Source organism: Urocitellus parryii, chromosome 9 (genome assembly GCF_045843805.1).
Source record: "Urocitellus parryii isolate mUroPar1 chromosome 9, mUroPar1.hap1, whole genome shotgun sequence".
Lineage (NCBI taxonomy): Eukaryota > Metazoa > Chordata > Mammalia > Rodentia > Sciuridae > Urocitellus > Urocitellus parryii.
The window spans coordinates 108,777,460-108,799,531 of record NC_135539.1 but is presented as its reverse complement, the minus strand read 5'-3'; the positions used below and the strand labels follow the sequence as shown (position 1 = coordinate 108,799,531).

General features: G+C 39.9%; 1 protein-coding gene across 5 annotated transcripts in view; it reads left to right on the top strand.

Moving 5' to 3' along the window:
* Positions 1 to 2,598, top strand: part of Hsd11b1 (hydroxysteroid 11-beta dehydrogenase 1) — a 59,354-nt gene extending 56,756 nt beyond the window's left edge. For 4 of the 5 annotated variants that reach the window (XM_077802380.1, XM_026387429.2, XM_026387430.2 and 1 more), the window contains 2 exons: positions 2 to 145; positions 2,001 to 2,597. In XM_077802380.1, the coding sequence (XP_077658506.1) occupies positions 2 to 145; positions 2,001 to 2,218 (362 nt within the window). In that variant the 3' untranslated portion in view covers positions 2,219 to 2,597. Of the gene's footprint in view, position 1; positions 146 to 2,000 lie in introns of all 5 variants that reach the window. The other variant, XM_026387431.2, reaches the window with a different exon arrangement.
* The last annotated feature ends 19,474 nt before the right edge of the window (positions 2,599 to 22,072 follow it).

Here is a 22,072-nt window from a genome sequence, read left to right as displayed (position 1 = left end):
GGAAAAATAGCTCATCCTCTGATTGCTCCTTATTCTGCAAGCAAGTTTGCTCTGGATGGGTTCTTCTCTTCCCTTAGGAAAGAATATTTAGTGACCAAGGTCAATGTGTCAATCACTCTGTGTATCCTTGGCCTCATAAACACAGGTAAGGTTAAAGTATGGAATAAATAATCAATAGTTGGACTATCTGCCTTACCACTGTGGGTCAAGGGTGGTAATGGGAGGTACTGTAGTCCCTGACACATGAGTAATGCAACAAGAAGCAGTGACTGACAAAGCACAGAGCCCCCTCATTTAATGAAGCCTTCTGTCACTTGGGGAGTCTCTAACCTAACCACTCTTTGACTCTCCTTTCCATTCTGACCACCAAGTTTATTGAGTGACACCACATTCATCACCTTATCCTTCCCTGAATATCTTATGCCTTCATGGACTCTCAATGGCCATTACTTTTTTTTTCTTGGTACTAGGAATAGAACCCAGGACCTTGTGATTGGTAGGCAGATACTCTACCACTGAACTATATCTTCAGTCCTGTTTTTCATTATTATTTTGAGACAAGGTCTCAAAGTCTTCCAGGCTGGCCTTGAACTTGTGATCCTCCTGCTTCAGCCTCCAGTGTAGCTAGGATCTCAGGCCTGTGCCATCACACCAAGCTTACTTTTTTTTTGGGGGGGGGGCAGGTTACCAGGGATTGAACTCAGGGGCACACAACCACTGAGTCACATCCCTAGCCCTATTTTGTATTTTATTTAGAGACAAGGTCTCACTGAGTTGCTTAGTGCCTCACTTTTGGTGAGGCTGGCTTTGAATTCATGATCCTCCTGCCTCAGCCTCCCAAGCTGCTGAGATATATGTGTGAGCCACCATGCCCAGCACCAGCTTACCTTTTATATAAGACTGTTTCTCTTAATAATATAAACAGTAATAAGACATGCTGATAACATAAGCCCTTAGTATCTACTAGTACTGAGACATACACATTATCATTTTTGTAGTATTCTTGCCAAGAATGTATAACCTCACCCAAATCAGAACAATGGAAAAACTCAAATTGAGGGCCATTCCTCAAAACAACTCATAAGTACTGTTCAAAAGTAACAGGGTCATGAGAGACAAGGAAAGACTGAAGAACTGTCATGGTTTGGAGAAAAAAAAAAACAAGAAGAAATTTCTACTAGGGAAAATCCTAGATATAATCCTAGAACACAAAAAAGACATTAGGAAAAAATAAGTTCAGTGACTTAGTTAATTTTATTATGTTTATTCTTGGACATTGCACAATAGTCATGCATAATGCGACAATTAGGGTAAGTAGGATGTGGTATATAAGGGAACACTTGATACAATTTTTTACCAGTTTTCTCTAAGTCCAAATGCAAATTTATCTAAAATGTGCATCAGATGTTAAAAGAAATTTGTATTTAAAGAGTAATTGAGTAGCAGTTATAGAACGGGAGAGACAGAGGCACAGAGTCAAACAACAAAGAGAGGCAAGACAGGCAAGCTATATGAGGATGACATGAAAACTTGGAAGGAGAGAAAAAGTAGCAGTAGCATTTCTTCTCAGTGAGAGTGGGTAATGCTAAGAAAGGAGATAACACCTGGGCTGTATCTTTCCTTTGACATGTCAGTAAGCCATCACTCTATAGCTCTCTCTTTTTGCTCACTGACACTTCCTGTTAGCTGCTGGATCATCATGTGACTTCTGTCCTTATTCTGTGCTCCCTGTATTAATCCCCCACTCCAACCAAAACACCTGAGACAGGAGCACTCCCAACTGATCACCTCTAACTACCCCACAAATCTCTATCCAGGGAGGCAAAGCCTCTATTAGAACCACGTTCTCTCTAGGACCAACAGACTCTAAACATACCCAGCTCTTGGTTCAGGCATTGGCCTATAGCCCCTGGCAGCTAAGCTATTGCTGCCTGCAGTTCTTCAATCGTATAGACTCTACTAGTCTTGGATAACCCCACTCTTCCTTTGTCATTCTACAGAAACAGCCATGCGGGCAACTTCTGGGGTATTCATTGCAGAAGCAGCTCCAAAGGAGGACTGTGCCCTGGAGATCATCAAAGGGGCAGCTCTGCGGAAAGAGGAAGTATACTATGACAAATCAATCTGGACCTCTCTCCTGCTAGGAAATCCAGGGAGGAGGATCATGGAATTTCTCGCATTAAGGAAATATAATTTTGACAAATTTATAAACAACTAGTAACTCCCTTAGGACTGGCCATGGTAAGGGATCTTGGGATGTTCTGTCCAGTATTTCTTCAAGCTCTATCCATGAACGTATCTTCCCAGAGGGATAACTAGAGCACTTCCAGAGACATGCAAGTCACAGGGTACATCTTACAATTGGAAGAAATTCCTCTAACATGTGCACAGTGGAAATTTAATTGTAATAAATGTCATGAACCACTCTTCAGCCTACATTTGTGAAACTGATAGTAACAATAGGTATAATTACAAGGTAGCTATATCCAATTTACCTCGAATATGTAATAATATTATGATGCTTAATACAATATTAATTATAATAAAGGTCACATAAACTTTATAAAATCAAAACTGATAGCTATAACTTGAGTCTCTTCAGTATGATTCCTTTCAAACCATAAACTACAAGTGAAATTTTTCAACGTTCATCTCTTATTTGTGGTCTGAATTTTTTATTTATTCCTGAATTGAAGAAACCATCCTACTCATTATTTAGTGGGCATCATATCTTTGTCATTTCTGTGTATTTCATATACTCTTCATACTATTATACATTGTCCCTCTGAAAAGGAAGACACCTGAACATGAGTCACTCAGGCAAACGCAAGTGGTAAAGTGGTCCCTAGAAACTTGAGTCACAGAACTTAGGCTGGTGTATTTTTTTCACGATCCACTAAGCATCTATATTTTATATGAGAATTCTCAAAGTATACTGAAGAATATGGGTTTGGAGAAAATGGGTTGGAGTTCAGATCCCACCACTAGCTCGTTTAGTCATGCATTCATTCAATAAACATTGCTAGGCATCACCTGACTACAACCAAATGGGAAACAAATCATCAGCTATACTGACAACTCAGAAAAGCCCTCTATTGGTCAGGACCCTCAGGACCCAATAGGTGAGAGATGGCACCCACATGTTGGATGATTTTAGTAGAATCTAATAAAAAGGGGACTATTTTCAAAAGTGTGAGGAAAGCACAGGTAAATCACAAGCAATAGTGTAATATCTCAGGGCTAGTTATAGCTCTTTCTACCCAGAGGTCTGTAGACACAAGAGGACAGTTACCAAAACCCAGGATAGAGAGACCTATTTGGAGAGTGCCACATGACAGGAACTGTGCCATTGGCTAGGGGATGTAGTCACCAAAGACCATGAAGAAGGAAACTGGGGGAATGGACACCCCAGCTTCATTCTTTGCCCCTCTTTGATCTCTGACCAGTGCTTCCCATTAGCTAAACAGGGGAACAAAGGAAAAAAACTGGTGTAGACCATACTGTTCAACTTCCCATGCACCAAGCAGTGTGGAAAAGAATGGAAAGGGTTCTTGAGGAATGGATGGAATATGAAGTAAGATAGATAGATAGATAGATAGATAGATAGATAGATCAATAGATAAATAGATAGATATCCAGCATAAGCTCAACACTCCCAAAGATAGGATCCTGCTAAGTGATGCTGAAACACAGACATTTTGGGGAAATTCCCTTTTCTGCTTCTGAATTTAAATGCCTAGGCAAAAACATGGATTAGAGTCTACTGAACCAGCTAACCACATACACAAGAAGCTGGAGCAAAGAGTGTGTGAATATGGCTAGTCTTAGATAGGGGTCCTCTCTAGGTCATGTTCAATGCAAGGCAGTAAGAGAAGCCTGACCACACCTGTGTGCAAGACAAGACACCAAAAGTATGAAGTCTGGTTTCCAACTAGATAACATGCTTAAATACAAGCAGGCACCGCTGCACACTAGTAACATGCAGTCTGATAGACATCTCAGTTTCTAATCAATCAAATCAACACCACTCAATCTCTTACAGAAATGAGGTTCCCCCTTCAGAATGAGAAGAAGAAGGATGGCAATTCCTCTTATGAAGGATGGAGACAATATTACAACTGAGTTAGAATTGGCTTGGGGACAGGTAACACCTTTCTACAAGAGCCTTTTCCCAGAATCTAAAGGGGAAAATCTCAAAAAGTAGGTCTGAGAACTGAAACCATCTACACCCACGTAGTTTATCATCTTCACTAACGTGACATTAAAATTCTAATGTCGGGCTGGGATTGTGGCTTCCTTGCACAGGCAGGACCCAGGTTCGATCCTCAGCACCACATAAAAATAAATAAATAAACAAACAAACAAATAAATAAATAAAGACATTGTGTTGTGTCCATCTACACCTAAAATATAAATATTAAAAAAAAAAACTCCATTGTCCTTTTCAGTGTGACTTTACTATTCCAAGAAACTCTTTTGTCTAGTAAGATAAATGTAAAAAAAAAACATTTAACAGTGCTCAGCTTTTCAATAGATAGCATCAAATGACTGCTACTCCTAAGTCTCCCTGGATCCCTCACTTCAAAACCCTGGCTCTACTGTGCTCACCAATCTCAGACTGCTGTATTATGATCCTTACACAATACTCACCACGCTACCTTGCTAAAGCCCCACATTAAACTAAATGCCAGTACCTCATAAACATTCAGACTTTGCCCTCCCCATTCTGACAGGCCCTGGCTATATCAAGGTAGTACTCCTCTTTACCTGGGTAAGCAGCAGTACAACGGCCCTTATTATTGGACAAGTTTCACTAGCAACTCAGTGAGACCCTGTCTCTAAATAAAATACAAAATATGGCTAGGGATATGCTCAGTGGTTGAGTGCCCCTGAGCTCAATCCCCAGTACCTAGAAATAAAAAAAAAAAAAGAACCTGCCTTTTCTAGCTCACTCTATCATGAGCTTATTGATAAATGCACAAGGATGTCAATTTTCGTATCACATGTGGAATCCAGGTATACATCACTCCCATCTCACTAATACTGACATAAAATTGAGCATCACTTTGTGAATTCTGAAAGGAATTCTGCCCTCACTGAAAGGATTCATGAGCAATACAGTACTTTCCAGTATTACAGAGGGAAGAAAGAAGACTGAGTTTATATCCATTCAGTGTGCATCTCTTAACTCAAGAGATAGCCCCTTGGCCATGTCCCTTTCAAAGTGCTTCACCTCTTATCTGAGTCCAACTCTCAGAGAGTCCAACATCATTCCTCCTTGTCTCCCATTTATCATGCACAGTTGACTCTGACTCTAGCTTGAGGCCACCCAGCAATATCTTTTTAAGCAAAAATAATATCTTCCCACGAAGGAGCTGTTTTATCCATTAGGAAAATAACCATTTCACCAAGTATTACATTTGTAGTAGCTAAAACAGAATTGAAAACAGCCTTAGTATTTACTCACTGGAAAATGTTTAAATTAGAGGACGATATTATGAAACCACTATGTCATAATAACAAGGGATCAAGTTGACTTATATGTACTCACACAGAATAAACCCCAAGGCATAGGAAATGGGCAGGGATGGAGAATGGGAAGGCTAACTACATAAGGCATTATTCTGAGACCTTACAAAATTCGGAACATCTTCTCTGAGGAGTAGTCCTGAGGTTCTTAAAATGGTAGTGTGATAGACTGAGTTGTAAAATACAGGTTTAAACCCTAATCCCTAGTACTTCAGCACATGACCATATTTGGAAATAGATCATTAGTGAGACTGAGATGAGGTCATGGTGAATGAGGATGGGCAATATGACAAGTGTCCTTACAAAGAGGCAGTCATGTGGAGGTAAAGGAACACAGGGAGAACAGTGTGTGGTAACAGGAGCAGGATTCCAGTGATAAAGCTGCAGGCAACCAAGGTCAAAGACAAAAACCTCCACAGCAGGTAAGAAGGGGCAAGGAAACATTCTCCTCCACAGGTTGCAGAGGGACTATGCCAGCACAGTTGATTTTCTAGCCCCCAAAACTGTAACTGAATAAATGTCTACTGTTTTAAGCCACCCAGTTTACTGCAACCCAGGATATGAATGCAGGCAGTAATATAATCTTGGACTACCAACAAAGACAAGCCAACACTACACATCTCTTGACAGAAAATTTCACTTCTAAGAATCCCAATGCAAAAATGTGATCTGATTAAAACAGAAATATGTCACACCAGCTTCAAAACCCACTTAGAGTCAAGACCTAAGTCCTCACAGAGACCTATAAGTCCCTCATGATCTCACTCCTCATTAGCTTTTAGACCTTGTCTCCTACTAGCTTCTTCTCCCCTCTCCCACCACATTGGCCTACCTATTCCTGGAACATATTAAGCATAATCTATGTGCCTGGAATGATCCACAAGGCCATCTTCCTCTCTTCCTTCAGTTCTTTCTTCAAAAGTTGCCTTCTCTATTAAGCCTTCCTTTACCACCCTAAATGAAATTTCAAAACTGCCCAGATATATCTCCCTTCTCTGATTTTTCTTCTCCTTGTCTCGTTTCTTCTCCTCCCCCCACCCCCATCATAGTTAAATTACTATGGCTACACAACAAACCATCCCCAAATTTAGTGTCTTAAAACAAAATATGTGTACCTCCCACAAATAAGCAGTCTGGGCAGAGATTAAGATTAATTTCTGTTCCATCACTGAGGCCACAATGGCTCGAAGGTCAAGAGTTGGGATCATCAGATAGCTTGCTCATGCACATGTCTGGTACTTGTGCTGGAAATACCTAAACAACTGGGGCCTGAAATAGCTACTGGGGCCTGAAAAGCACCTTGGAAGTCTCTCTACCTTTTTGTGGTCTTTCAGATTGGCAACTTCAGGGTTGCTGGGCTTCTGACAGAGCCTCCAGACTCAAGCCATAAGTCCCAAGAGAAAGAGCCAGGCAGAAGTTTTAGAACCAACCATACACTTGTGATCAAAGCAGACCTGAAGACTCACGCATTTGAAGGAAAAGGGAACACAAACCTCACCTCTTGTTGGAGGAGTGTCAGTGTTATATCATAAGAACAACATGTAGGTTGAGCAACATACTGAAGTATCCATCTTTGGAAAATACCATCTGCTACATTCTCCCTACTAGGACTGGCTTTGTTACAGACCCAAGTCCAGCTGCTTACCACTTGAAAGGCAATACTGGGGAGATGAGAATTGTTGGGAAGGAAAGCAGGCTGATTCAGTGCTCACTCTGAACAGATAGAGAGGCTATCATCCACCACTTTCCATCTTGAGAAACTCAGGGAATGCATAAGACTTTGGTAGGGAGGGAAGGTGAGGGGTTGGGCAGGAAGGCTACGTGCTGAGAGAGGTCTTTGTCATCCAGGGCCTGTGTCTGAGGCTAGCTACAAAGTAACAAGTTAAATCTCACAGCCCTTTACATGCTAGGTGTTAGTTGATGTTCGGAATTAAAGAATATGAAGGGTGTTACACATTCCAATGTTATCTGAAGGTCACCAGATGTTCTGAGTTCTGTAAAGCTAAAGAAAGATTATTTAGCAATTTCCATCTTAATCATTTAGGTGTGGCTTTCCTTTAGAATTTAGAATGCCAAGGAAAGGAGGGGTAGTCAAAGGACACTTCAAAAAGGGGCAGCACTGTTAACAGCTTCATGAGGACAGGAGTTTTATCTGCTTAGTTTCTTGTCCCCCAACACCTAGAGGAACACCTGCCCCATAGGTGCTGAGCCAGAGAAAATCATGAGGGGGCTGGATGCCAATGATAAGCTATTGCATCAGACCCGGAATCCAGGGTTTCCTAGGGCTGACACAGGGCAGGCAAAAAGCCAGCTTTGCAAGAGAAGAGCCCTGCAGATTGTCAACAGGATGGAGGAAGGAAGGCTGATCAGGAGGCGGGATGAGTGCTAAGACCAGAACGTAATCAACATCCAAAGTCAAGTTGAAATGAGTTTTCACTCTTAGACTGAACCCTTGCATGTTTTCCTGAGCCCCAAAGACAAACTAAAGACTTCAGACTGTCCCATGTAAATAGACCTTTCCCTGATTCTGCTTATTTGCAGGTTTTTTAGATGGCCCGGGAAAGCAGGAGAGCAATGAAGCAGCGAAACAATATCTATGTTCTTAATATTAAACTAGATCTTGCTTCTTTCTCCAGTGGCGTGTTGGTCATTATTTAACAACTAGCTCTCCAGATAAAATCAGGGGGAAAATGCCTGGATTTCTGATTTGTAGCATTTGCCTATTTCCAGGATGTAATTATGCAAATAGTTTCACACCTCCCAGGTGACATGGCTCCTGTGGATGAGGAAGAGATAGGTATCATCAGTTTCTCAAGCCACACAGCCAGCCCTGGCATATCACAGGGACTCTCATTTTCCACATTCCTGACAGAATTAGTTCCTCTTAAACAATAAGCTCACTGTCTCTCCCCTCCAGGATTTGAAATCAAACTCACATAGCAAAAATCAAACTGGATTTTTTTTTCCTGTTAGCAAGTATGGCAGAGCTGCCTAGCAGAGTGGCAGGAAATCTTTCTCTGATTGCCAGAGAAGGAGAGGGAACCAGGGCTCCCACTCTTCGGTTCTAAGAGCCTTGGCATATTGATGGAAGCAGCAGCCTCTTTCAAAGTGTCAGAGAGTCCTATAGTCTAGACTTTCATGTTTGTAAGCCCTGCCTTCTCCTGGGAGTAATAGAAAATTTAACTGTCTGACGCTGCTGAATCATGTAGAGATTTATTTTCCTCCTGTAACAAAAGTCTGGGAGGGGCAGACCAGAGCCTTCAGGGACCCAGACTTCCTCTGTCTTTCCATTCAGCTCTCCGTCTTCCTCCTCATAGCTGTGTGGTCTTGAGACAGCTGCTCGGCCTTCAGAATCACTCATGATTTTCCAGCAAGAGAAAGGACAAGGGATAAGGTGAAAGGCAAAAGGTGCACGTGCACTGAATTGGATCCCTGATAGAGGGCATCCTGGGAAGCCTGGAATGGTCCAGAGCCGCATCACATGACCCTGCAGGACATTTCCCTGCAGGAGAAGTTGACAAATGGAGTTTCCCCCCCCCCAAAAAAAAAATTGGGGTTCTCTTAGGCAAATCAGGCATTTGTCACAAGTGTAGATCACTACAGAAGCAGGGAGGACGCAGGATTTCTAAGGTGTCATGCTCTCAAGCACACTGACAGCATCCACTCCCACAGACTAGCTGTAAGACTCTAATTGGTCATGGTTCCACCCACTTTAGAAACTATGCTAGGCCTCCCACCTCTTCAAATTGCCCTTTGGGAAACTGTTAACCCCTCTCCTCAGGAAAGAATGTAATCAAAGGTTCTAGAAATCAGGTGAGAGGGAACTCTGAGGATTAACACCCCAAATCCATCATTTATATTAAAATTCACTCTTGGTATTATATATTCTATAGGTTTAGACAAATGTATAATGATAAGCATCCACCCTTATGGCATTATGCCAAGTAGCTCCACTACCCTAAAAATTCTGTTTCCTGTCTTTTCATCTTCAGAGGAGTTGACTCCCATCGCACAAGGGACAGACTTCCCACCTGCTGTTCCTAGAGAGTGACTTCTCAAGGACAGTTCCGTCTTACCTCTATACCAAGTCTTTCTCCAGAGCATCTGTCCTTCTGTTCTCCATGTATACTGGATCTTTTTCCTGGGATGGACTTCTCTGGGCCAGCATCTCAGATCCATCCCAAAGGATAGTTGCTATGGTCTGACCACGTTTCCCAAAAGTTCATGTGTTACAAATCTGTCCCTAAAGCATCAGTGTTGAGAAGTGGGATCTTTTGGCTATGACTCTGTACTGACTTTGCCCTCGTGGATGAAGTAATTCAGTCATGGAGTAATAGATTAGTATATTGTCCTGGGAGTGACTTTTTACGGAAAAAAAATTTAAAAAGTAAGCTCTCTAGTTTGCTTGCTCTGTCTCACTATATGCTGCTCTCTGCTGCTCTCTGCTATGTTACAATGAAACAAGCCCCTCACCAGATGCGGAGGCTGGGGTGAAAGGATGCTCTTGGACTTCCCAGCCTCCAGAATCACAGGCCAAATAAATCTTTTCTCTATAAATTACCCAAACTAGAGTATTCAGTTATAACAACAGAAAACAGAGTGAGACAATTGTCTATGATAAGCTTCAAAGGACTGAATTAAAGATTCTCCAGAGTGGTGGTCTCCACTTGAGTTATGGGGCAGACCTCCTGGCTCAAAATGAGCTCCCATTCCCCTTTCAAAGTGATATAGGGTAGAACCTATGATCCCTTCTGATTTTGACTAGGTCTAGGGAATTTTCCAAGAACTTCCATTCTTCTTCATTTGTGCTCACCTCAGAGTGCTGGGACATATACTAACAAGTCCCAGAAGTACCCCTTAATTTCTCAAGGGAAGTAAGTAAATAAGCTAATTTGTACTACTAAGGGAAAGGGAAATACATCAGCCACTCTTTATAGGTATTCATGATGTCTCACAACACCAATATCTCAGCACCCCTAGTCTTTCATCCTTCCCCAAGGGATCACCAGTCCATGGCAAATGGCATGGGATTGTTTGGGGGTTTTTTGATGTTGTTTTATACTTTCTTTTTTAACCTTTGTACCTATTGCCTGTCAAAATTCTGCAGAAGTACAACTCTTAAAAAAAATAATGCTGGCCCAGTGCTTTGAGATGGTAGCTATCACCCACAGGACACAGAGAATAGAACTTAAAAATGCACTTAAGGTAAACATAGTCTGAGAACCGCTCCTACTAAATATCTTTTGCTCAAATGTGGCTAAAAGGGTTTTGACACTGACTTCCAGTGGTCAACACTGCCTACTCCTTACCCTACACCCCACCCACCTACTACATCCCCTGAAGTGGGACTAAACCAGACCAACAATTGTCCCAATCCAGAAGGGTCAATTAAAAATCTAACTCTAGGATGACTGATCAGTGATGTGTCCATAGAAAGATCTTGACCAAGACTAGGGAAGATGAAAGTAATGGGAGAGTTGTAAGAATAAAAATGGAGTCACTTATGTCAACCCAACAACAACAAAATGTAACTAAAGCTGGGAGATCATGAAGGAAGAAATTTTATGCATGTTTGCCTGAGACTAACTATCACAAAGGACTTTGCCAGAACCATGAGATTGCACAGAGGCCACTGCAACCTTCTACAAAAATAAGTCACAGACTGCTCAACCTTGGACTTAGAACACTTGTTATTAATCACTGTGGCCAAGGATTATTGTTTGAAAGTAACTGATTCAATCCTCCTCATTTTTGCCTTTAAAAATTTACCCTTGCCTCAACTTCTTTGAATACGCCTATAGTTTACTATGGTATGCATATTCCCGTTGTAATATTACCAAATAAGTGTCACTCTTCTTTGAAGAATCTCTGATGATTTTTTTAATTTTCTTTTGTTTTTGTTTTATATTGACAAGTATGACTTGGCAATCCTTCTATTGAGTACCACCAAGGAAATTACATCACCATATAGTAAAGGTATCTGCACCCCCATGATCATCGTGGCATTTTTCATGGTGTGTGTGTATAAATATATGTACACATACACATTTATATGTGTATACACACACATATATATATATACACAGACCCTATACACATGGTGTATGTATACATATGTACATATATATGTATACACAAATTGAAATATTATTTGGCCTTAAAAAAGGAGATTCTGCCATTTGCAACAACATGTACACATTTATGAACCTAGAGGATATTATGTATGCTAAGTAAAATGAGCTAGAACAGAAAGATAAAAACAGTATAACTTCCCTTAAATGCAGTATCTTAAAAATAAAACTCAAAATACACAGAATCAAAAGGTTGGTCCTGGTTACCATTGGGAGCAGGAGGGGGAACAGGGAGATGGAAATCAAAGAGCACATAGCTTCATTTATAGAAGATAAATAAGCCTAGAGATCTAACTACAGGGTAGGGGATGGCAAAACTCCACCTCCATGAGGGTCCCTGCTGGGCCCAAGAATTAAGTTGACACAAGATTAATAGAAGAAAAGCTTTGAAATATATTTAATATAATTTTTGTGGCACTGGAGCCCACATAAGGAAATGAAAATCAAAAGAAGCTGTTTGAATCAGTTACTTAGATGCTGAATCAGACAAAGAATGGTAAACTATGACAATGTGAAAAGGCAAAGGGGCTTGGGCTCAGGTATTTAACTGGACACAGAGGGACTGGAAGGACAAAAAATTAGTTTAACAAGGTTGATTTGCACAATTTTCTCTTGGCTTCTGTTTTCTTGTCCTTGATAATAAGAATACTGCTTTTTTTTTTTCTTAGTATAATGACATGTTTCACATGGGAATTGCAACTTCTGCTTTATATATTTAAAAAAAAAAAAAAAAAAGCTCAAAGGTCAGAGTGACCTTCTGGCCCTGCTGTTTGTAAGTGCCTTTAACTTAAGTAATCCATATGCCAGAATGGCACAGCTTAACACTTCACCAGAAGCAGGAGGACAGTTAGAACTTTGCTAAGAGAGTTTTAGGTTCTTTCACCGCCTCCTTTCCACACACACACACACAAAAGGTAACTGTGAGTAATGGATATGTTAGTTTGCTCTGCTATGATAATCATATATATATAATTATATCATAATATGTAAGTACTTATATGCAACAAAAACATATGGTAAAATTATATAACATTTTGTATTTACATATATTATATGTAATTACATATAGATATATGTTATAGATATATAAATGGATTCTTAAAAAATAGAAAAGTGTCAGATGAACAGTGGGTGAATTGGGAAGGCTTTGAAGAGAGGAGTTTCTGAGAAGAAGGGTAAGAAAACAGAGGCCACATAGAAGGATGCATGAGCATTTTGCAAAACCATTTTGCAACAACATGTACACATTTATGAACATATTTATGGCCAAAGAGCCCCACAGCGTGAGGGCTGAGGCCCAAAGGACACAGTGTTTACATGTCTGTGCAAAGAGACTGGCTCATTGGACTGTTGGGGTGAGGTGTTTCAGGATTTCCTCATGCTGTCTTTGAACAGTCCTGTGGCAGCCTGAGCCCCAGGTGACAGAGTGGACCCCAAAGCTAGCCCACTCTAGCACCAAAGAGCAAGACCCTGACCAGACTTTCCCTTCATAGGCCTCCTTCTGCCTTCAGGGGAGGCAGCACCACTCAGTGGCTGAAGGCGGCACCATGTGATTCCTGGCAAGATACTACTACCACCACCTCCTCGTGAAGGAGCCCACAAGCGAGTTACTGTTCACAGCCCAAGAACAAACCTAGAGGAGGCCAACTCAGCCATCTGGTGACAGCCCTGCCCTGGCAGCCTTGAGCTTGGCCTTGAGCTGTGGGGAGCAGGATCTGTTCAATAGCGACAGCTAGTGGTCACCCTAGCTGGAAATGACAAGGTGCTCCAAGTCTCACGGAAAGAAAAAACAAGGTATGGGGAAACCAGGGCAGATAGCTCTGAGTGGAGGTAGGCTTATATCCAAAGCCATTCTTGGGCACCATGTCCACAAAAACTCCAAATTCTTTAAAGCAAAGTACAAGGATCCTGCCTGTCTCTCCAGCCACATCTCAAGCTACTTGCCCTGCTTTTGACTCCCCAAGGATATGAAATTGCTGGTCCTCTGAAAGCCCTGCCATCTTCTCTGCTCAGAGTACTCTTTATTCTTCCTTTTTCTGCTCAACCTTTTAAGGCTTAGCCTGACCATTATCGCCTCTAGGAAAATGTTTTTTCTGCTACCCAGGCTCATATCTTAAGGCTGGGATGAATGATCTCCCAGCTCTGCGCTGTGCCTCTAAAATTTTCTACATCTATCACTTGAGTTTCTCACATCTTAAATTTACCTTTAAAATTGTCTTCTGTGTTGCATGTAAATGCATGATGGCACTGACCGTATTTTTCTTACTGTTGCATCCCTAGTACTAAATGCAGTTTTTAGCATGTATAGGATATATAGAATATATATAGCATGTAGAGAAATAATGCATTCACAGCCCCCATACAGGAAAAGGCTTTAATAGAAACAGAGATCCTGAGCTTAGTGTGGAGGTCACACCTGTAACCCCACCTACTCACAAATGTGAAGCAGGAGGGTCACAAATTCAAGGTCAACCTCAGCAATTTAGCAAGTCTGTCTGAAAATAAAAAGAACGGGTGATATAGCTCAGCAGTTGAAAGCCTCTAGGTTCAATCCCTAGTAATGCCAAAAAGAAAAAAGAAAAGAAAGACGAAAACAGATCCTGGTGACAGAACAACTTTGCATTTCAAAGGAGAGGTGTAAATGGATCTAAAAATCATCTCACTGGATACCAGCCATTTCTCCTTGTATCACATCACCCTGTTTTTCCCCTCCCACTATCACCCAGCAGCACCCAGCCCTTGAGCTGTTGGGAACACCCCCATCTCTGGGCAGCTCTCTGGATCTTGTCAACTCCAGCAAATTCAACTGCCCTAAAGCCCAGTTCTAAACAGTGTTCTTGTCCGAACTAAACTGCTTATTCACTAACCGGCACCATAAAATCTACTCCAGGGATTTTATCCTTAAAAAAAATTTTTTTAAAAAAGAAAACCAAATAAATGCATGCATAAAGATTCCCATTTGCAGCATTATCTGTAAAAGCTAAAAAACAAAAATGACAAAAATCTCCATAAAAATAAAATTTAAATTCCTCTGTATAGCTTCCATATGAACAAAATTACAGATCACATTATGCAAAAACTAGTAAGAGTTTCACCATATTGGAACAATTTTATTTTTATTTTATTAGTAAACACATCTGAAGTACTTACTATGTTCAGGCACTATTCTACTCTGAATATTAATGAATTTAAATCTTTAAAACAACCCTAAGAAGTAGGTGTGCTATTATGATTCCCATTACTTATCCCAGAGCACATTTGGTTTAGTGTGACTTAAAATAGAAGTTAAATGGCCTACAGAGCATTTACTTTGAAGGATGCTATGAGTCACTTCAAATATTTTTCTTTTATGTAGTACAGGGTGACACACATTTTTTAAATAATCTGGTCAGTTGAGTTGTGTTGAGTGAACTTAAAAATGTACATTTTAACTTTTATTATTATTCCATGGGTAGAGAGGTGTCATTTGCTTATTAATCTTTCCAAGTAATTGATTTCAAACAATTCTTTCATTCAATTGTAGAGCTGATGAGAATCAACTTTATCATAACCATTAAAAGTCACAGGTAGATGTTCCCAGTTGCAGAGGTTGCTATGGCAATAGTGACAGCTAACATTTATCGAGTGCTTTATGAGTACATTTAATGTAATCCTAAAATAATCCTGTAGAGTAGGTATTATTGCTTTGTTTTTTTCCCAGTGCTGGGGATTGAAACCAGAGTCTTAAGGGTGATAAGCACCTGTTCTACACTATTGTTATCTTTACAAAGGAGGACATGGGAAATGCAAAGAGGTTAGATGATTTACCAAGTTTAAGCAAGCAATAAGTGGTAAAGCTTAAAGTGATAAAGTCCATCTTCAAGCTCAGGCAATCCAACTTCTGAGTGCACCTGCCAATCAATTATCCCTGGCTGCCACTCAGGGCAATGTGCTTCAGATGAGCTACAGCCTTGAGGAGCAGATAACAGAGGTGATATGTAAAGGAATCTTGTAGCTCAATGGTAGAGCATTACATAACAGGTTTGAGGTCCTGAGTTTGATCCCCAGTACTTACTTTCCCAAAAAAAAAAGTTAAAAAAAAATCTTGTTACAAAGTTGAAAGTTATCTTAGCTCTGAATTATTATAATTATAGTTAAAAATTCATTTTTATTATGTGAATTCTGTTGTATTTACATTGCACTAACCAGTGGTTGATAATTATTTTGAGTAATACTAGGCTGCATGGCTACTCCTTAATAAATAGATTGTGGTACACTAATGTTATAAAAGATCATAACAGCATTAAAAGATGAAAAATATAAAAACATGAAAAGTAATTATGATTTAGTACCAAGAATAAACATAATTGTAGGTTTAACTACACTTAAAATGTGTACAAAAATTCATGTGCATATGGACAAAAACTAATATATGAAACTGATTTGTAGATGGTGGTAGAATTAAAGTACTTATTTTAAAAAAATCTTTTAGTGATACTATAATTTTTAGAAAACTGAATGTTTGATTTATTGTCATCTTCTTTATCTTCCTTTTTTTTTTTTTTTTTTTTTTGCAGTGTTGGTGATGGAACCCTGGCCTCATGCATACTAGGCAAATGCTCTACCACTGTGTCCCCAGTTTTATTTTGCCTTCTTGATCAGTCTCCAAAGTAAGTCCCTCAAGTGCTCTCTGCCATCATGTCTGACAGCAAACTAATATGTCCATTTTCTTAGTGAGTTTAATTTTGGTTCAATTTCACTACATCAATTTAAATATTCTTTGTTATAGATAAGTAAAAAACTAGATTGGAAAGATACACAGAAATATGTAAAACATAGAGAAAAAGGTCTCTAGGGAAAAAGGTCTCTGGAAGATATCTCAGTTTAGAATGTAAGACCATTTGTGACATAATTAGGGGCCGTACCAAGAAACAACAGAAAAGGAAATTGTCACTTTCAGAAAGGGGACCACTCTATTGGCTAGGACAAAATTAACTAACCTTATTAGAGAGGCAGCAACTCCCACATTGAGGCTCTTAGGATGTTCAGCTGGAGACACTAATAAGAGTTGACTGCCTAAGATATAACAAAAACAATATGTACAGGAAGAAAAGGAAGTGCAAACATATTTTAATGAATAGAAGCTTCATATCTTTAATTTTGTGTAGGGGATGATTTTTGGTAACTCAGTAACATATTCTCTTAGTAAGTGTGCTCTTTAATAATGTGGGATTTGGGGTCATAAACTAGGAGTTGTTTACTAAACAACTCACACACACTGGGGAGAGGAGTTGGTGCTTCAGATGGGCTGAAGTTAAATGGCCTTCAGAGCATTTACCTTGAAGGATGCTATGAGTCACTTCAAATATTTTTCTTTTATGTAGTACAGGGTGATGCACATTTTTAAAATAATCTGGTCAGTTGAGTTGTGTTGAGTGAACTTAAAAAGCAGAAATGTTTCAAGTTTAGAAAGCAGCATTTCAAACTGATAGGACAAGTCATTATGATATTTAACTCAGAAATAAGCATTATTTCATATTCTGGAAGGCCCAAGGAGACACACCTGAAAGGAAGGATAAAGTAGAACTAAAGCTGTTCTAAAGATGGTTTGTCCTTTGGAGCCAGAGATGGGTACTTAGAAGGCCCTCCTTTTTCTGGTCTATGGTATTCTTTCTTCTTCTGTCTCACCTGCCTCTACCTCTACCCCAGCCCTGAGGCTGCATCCTGTCAGGGACCTTCAAAGTCAAAACTTGTGAGCCCATCCTTCTTATGAGGTTAGGACAAAAAGTAACTTGTTCCTTGCTCAATGCTGGACCCACAAGAATAGATCCAATGTTATTTGTGCCTTATGGTTTGGTCTTTCGGATTCTTAGCACTGTCAAACTACAAAACAAATAGAAATTCTCCAAAGATTAATTAAATTTATTTGGAAATAGCAGTGCAACAGAAATAGGCATGCCATAATAAATTGAGCATATTCAAAGAGGCTGAGGCAAGGGCAAATTTTTAAAGGCAAAATGAGGAAGATTACATAAGATCTTTTGAAACAATAACACTTTATTGCAAAGATCAATGACAAGGATGGCATCTGTCCAAGTCAAAACAGACAGTGGTTGAGCAGAGGTCCTTGCAGAAGTATATTTTTGTGTAAGGTTGCAGTGGACTTTGTTTAAGGTTGTGGTTCTCACATCACTTTTTGTGAACTGTTCTTTTTATTAGACTCACATGCATGAGATTCCATCCTTCATAACTTCACAGCTTTATTTAATATCCTCCCTTTATTATTTTTTATTTGGGGTAGAGCTACAAATGTTGATTCTGACAACTTTATACAACAGATAAAGCTCTTGCTAGTATTGAACTCTCTTACAGCACAACTTTTAAATTGTATTATGCTAAAAAGCTTTTCACCAACATTGATGATACAAAACCACCAAAGAGATGAAAAGGACTGAGTACTATATCCTGCCATGATACAGTAAAGTCATAACTCCCCTGTAGAGAAGTAATCTTGCAAATGTATAGGAGTCAAGGAAATATTTATTTTCCTTCTGATGAATTTAGAATTTTCACCTCTAAGAATAAATATTTGTCCATGGATTGTCTGTGTGAACATCTGAGTAAATGCTTACCAGCTAGACACTTTGAAGACCAAAAAGCAGAATCTGTAAAAATTTTGAATAGAATCAGACTTAATTATACCAACTCTGAGCTGCTCTGCAAACTTAGTCAGTTTCTCCTTCCGTATAGGAAATGCTTGAGCTAGTCAGCTTATAGAGATTTATTTAGGCTCATATTATGGAGGTTCCATTCCATGCTCAGTTGGTGCCATTGTTTTGGAGCCTGTGGCAAGTCAGCACATGACAGCAGAAGTACATGGCAAAGAAAACCACTCACCTCGTATCCAGAAAGTGAAGGAGAGAGAGAGAAGAAGTGGCCAGGGTCGCAGTATTCCAATCAAAGGCATATCCCCAATGACCTGAGGACTTCCCAAAAGGCCCCACCTCTTAAAGATTCTACCACCTCCTAATAGTAAGCTGGAGCCAACTCTTTAATACATGAACATTTGGGGGACATTCCCAATCCAAACTATACCAAGGTGCCAAGACCATCATGTATTATCTTATTAAGAATATCTGTGACATTATTCTAAAAAAAATAACTTGGACTTGAGGAATGCATTGCTGAGAAAACATTGTAGGGGGTATAGAAAAGGATCCTAAGAAAAACAACTCTTTGGATAAGCTTGCCATTTAGTGGAACTAGTAGCATCCAAGAGGGGGTCCCCATGAAGTGTTTAATGTTATCTCTTGAAATATGGGGAAAGTCACTTTAGCATAAGTTCAAGCATTTTCTTTTAATAATTGGGATTCCTTTTAGTTGTTCCAATTCTACAATAAAATCTAATAATCCCATATATGCTTATCTGATATTGTGGGAAGAAAAGCAACCAGGCTATAAAGCAAAGTGTTTTTCCCTTCATGGGAGTCCAAACAAGGCCCAGCATTTATCAAGGAGTCTATGTCTGGAAGTTCCAGAATGCGACAATCAACGAGGGAGTTTAGGTTCCCAGTGAACCAGGAAATGAGGAGAAGCACAGAGTCCTGGTAAATTGATGCCAGGTGCCCAGCTCAAGATTAAACCCTCCCTTTACATTCCATACAGAGGAAGGGGACCCTTAGGCGGAGGCCAGCTGATAGAGTGTTTATCACAATTTGAGTCTAATTTGGTGAACTAGTTTTCTTAAATCCATTTTATCTAGATTTTCAAAATCATTGACATAGACAAATTATTCTAAAATTATTTTAATTTCCACTGCATTGTGGTAACTTCCAAGGTATTATTCCTAAATTTTGTATCTTTTGTATACATTTGTTTCAGATTTTAATAGACTCCAAATAATTGGTCTGCAGAAATTCTTATTAAAGTCTCCTGCCCACCCCACCCCCCATTCTCTAGGGCCCTAAACTCTCCGTTTTGGTCAGTATTTCATCTCTGTGACCAAAAAACCTGACAAGAACAATTTTAGAGGAGGAAGTTTATTTGGTGCACGTGGTTTCAAAGGCCTCAGTCCATACATAGCTGACTCTACTTTGGGCCCCAGGGGAGCAGAACATCGAGGCAGAAAGGTGTGGTAGAGGAAAGCAGCTCAGGACATAGAACCAGCCTTAGCAACTTAGCAAGGCCCTAACTTAGTGAGACCTTGTCTCAAAATAAAAAATAAAAAGGGCTGGGGATGTAGCCAGCTAAATCCCCAGCACCAAAGAAAGAAAGAAAGAAAAGAAAAAAGTGTGTGTGTGTGTGTGTATGTATACACTTTATAGGCACACCCCCAATGACTCACCTCCTCCAGCACTGGCTACCTACCTACAGTTACCACCCAGTTAATCTCTACCAGTGGATTAATACACAGATTAGGTTAAGGTTATCATAATCTAATCATTTCACCTCTAAACTTTCTTACATTTTCTCACACATGAGCTTTTGGGGGACATCTTATATCTAAACCATAATACTCTGGAACCCTCTCACTCCTCTATGTCAATAAAATTCTCTTATTCAGCCACATTGGACTCTCTGACCCCTCCATCCTCTACTCATTCCATGTCTGTATGTCAAACTCCAGATACCAGCCTTGGACTACTGTGTCACCCTGAAGGAATGTCCTTTGTCTTGTTTTCTGGTGTTTGAGAATCCATCCTGTTCTTTTCAACTGCCTATTCCTCGTTTTTTTTTTCTTTTTTCCTCTTCAGAGAATAGAGGAAGTAGAAGCAGTATAGAGGATCCTAATAAACTCCTCAGATTAACAAATGTTATCTTTGTCTGTTTGTGGCACTAGGTATTGAACCCAGGGCCTCCCACATGGAAGGTAAGCACTCTACCACTGAGCTACATTACCCCATCCCGTTTTGCTTTGAGACAGGGTCTTACTAAGTCTTTGAGGCTGGCCTCAAACATGCAATCCTCCTGCCTCAGCCTCCTGAGTTGCTGGGATTACAAGAGTGTACCACCATATTTGGCAATAAATGATATCACAGTTCATTACCTGCCTCGGAGGCGTCACATAAATCATCCAATCACCATAGTGAGTCTCTCATTTAGACAAGGTGAATTACACAAGTTTACAAATCGGTTCAGTGAGCTTGTTTAAACCCAGTGCCCTCTCCATTATTTTATCCTGAACTTCTTGGGAATTCCCTAACTAGATCATTTGTAATAGTTTCTTTTTAATGCATATAGATTTCTTTTATTTTCCCCCAAATTTCCTAGTTTAATTGACTGGGAAATTTTCTTGACCAGATTCTGCCTGATACTCCTCTCTTCATCTTCAGCCACCTTCCTTTTCACCTCCCTTTTCATTGCTTAAGAAGGAGCAAAACACACAATGGGATATTACTCAGCCATAAAGAAGAACAAAATTATGGCATTTGCTGTAAATGGATGGAACTAGAGACTATCATGTTCAGTGAAATAAGCCAGTCCCCAAAAAACAAATGTCAAATGTTCTCTCTGATATGTGGATCCTAAGACACAATAAACAGGGTGGGTATGGAAGAATAGAAGTTCATTGGATTAGACAAAGGGAAATGAAAGGAAGGGAGGGGGATGAGGGATGGGAATAGGAAAGACAGTAGAATGAATTAGACATTACTTTCTTATGTTCATATGTGAATACACGACCCATGTAATTACACATTGTGAACAACCACAAGAATGGGAAGTATTCCATGTATGTAAAAAATGTCAAAATATATTCTACTGTCAGGTATAGCTAAAAAGCATAAATAAAAAATTAAAAGAAAAAAAAAGAAGGAGCAAAACAGAGCTGACCTTGGTCTAGATTTCTGCAAAAGACACCAGGTCTTCAGAAAAATGAAATATCTTCCCAATCCCACCTGGGAAAGGGAAAAACCTTACACAGAGAACTACCCAATACACATGAAAACCTATGCTGAGAACATCTCATCTAGGTCTTACTACAAAAAAGGCATTTTCCACTCATAGAAACTGCAAAGTTGGGGCTGAGGTTGTGGCTCAGCAGTAGAGGCTCAGCGGTAGAGCGCTTGCCTAGCATGTGCAAAGCCCTGGGTTCGATCTTCAGCCCCACATAAAAATGAATAAATAAAATAAAGGTATTATGTGCAACTACATATAAAAAATAAATAAATAAATATTTTTAAAAAGAAAGAAAGAAAGAAACTGCAAAGTTGGCATGGGACCCAGAGGAGCATCCTTGTCTAATCCTGGAAACAGATCTTGACTTGAAACTGTCCAAGAGCTCAGACCAATCTGGTAGCAGGAGAAAGGGTAGCTGGGGTGCCCTCTGATGGGAGGAGCTCCTCAGCCCAGCCCTGGAGGCCCCAGGGCTCAGGGGCCCACTCAGATTGCAAGGAGAGCAGAGGAACTGGGGTTTGCGAGCATTGTGGCTTTGT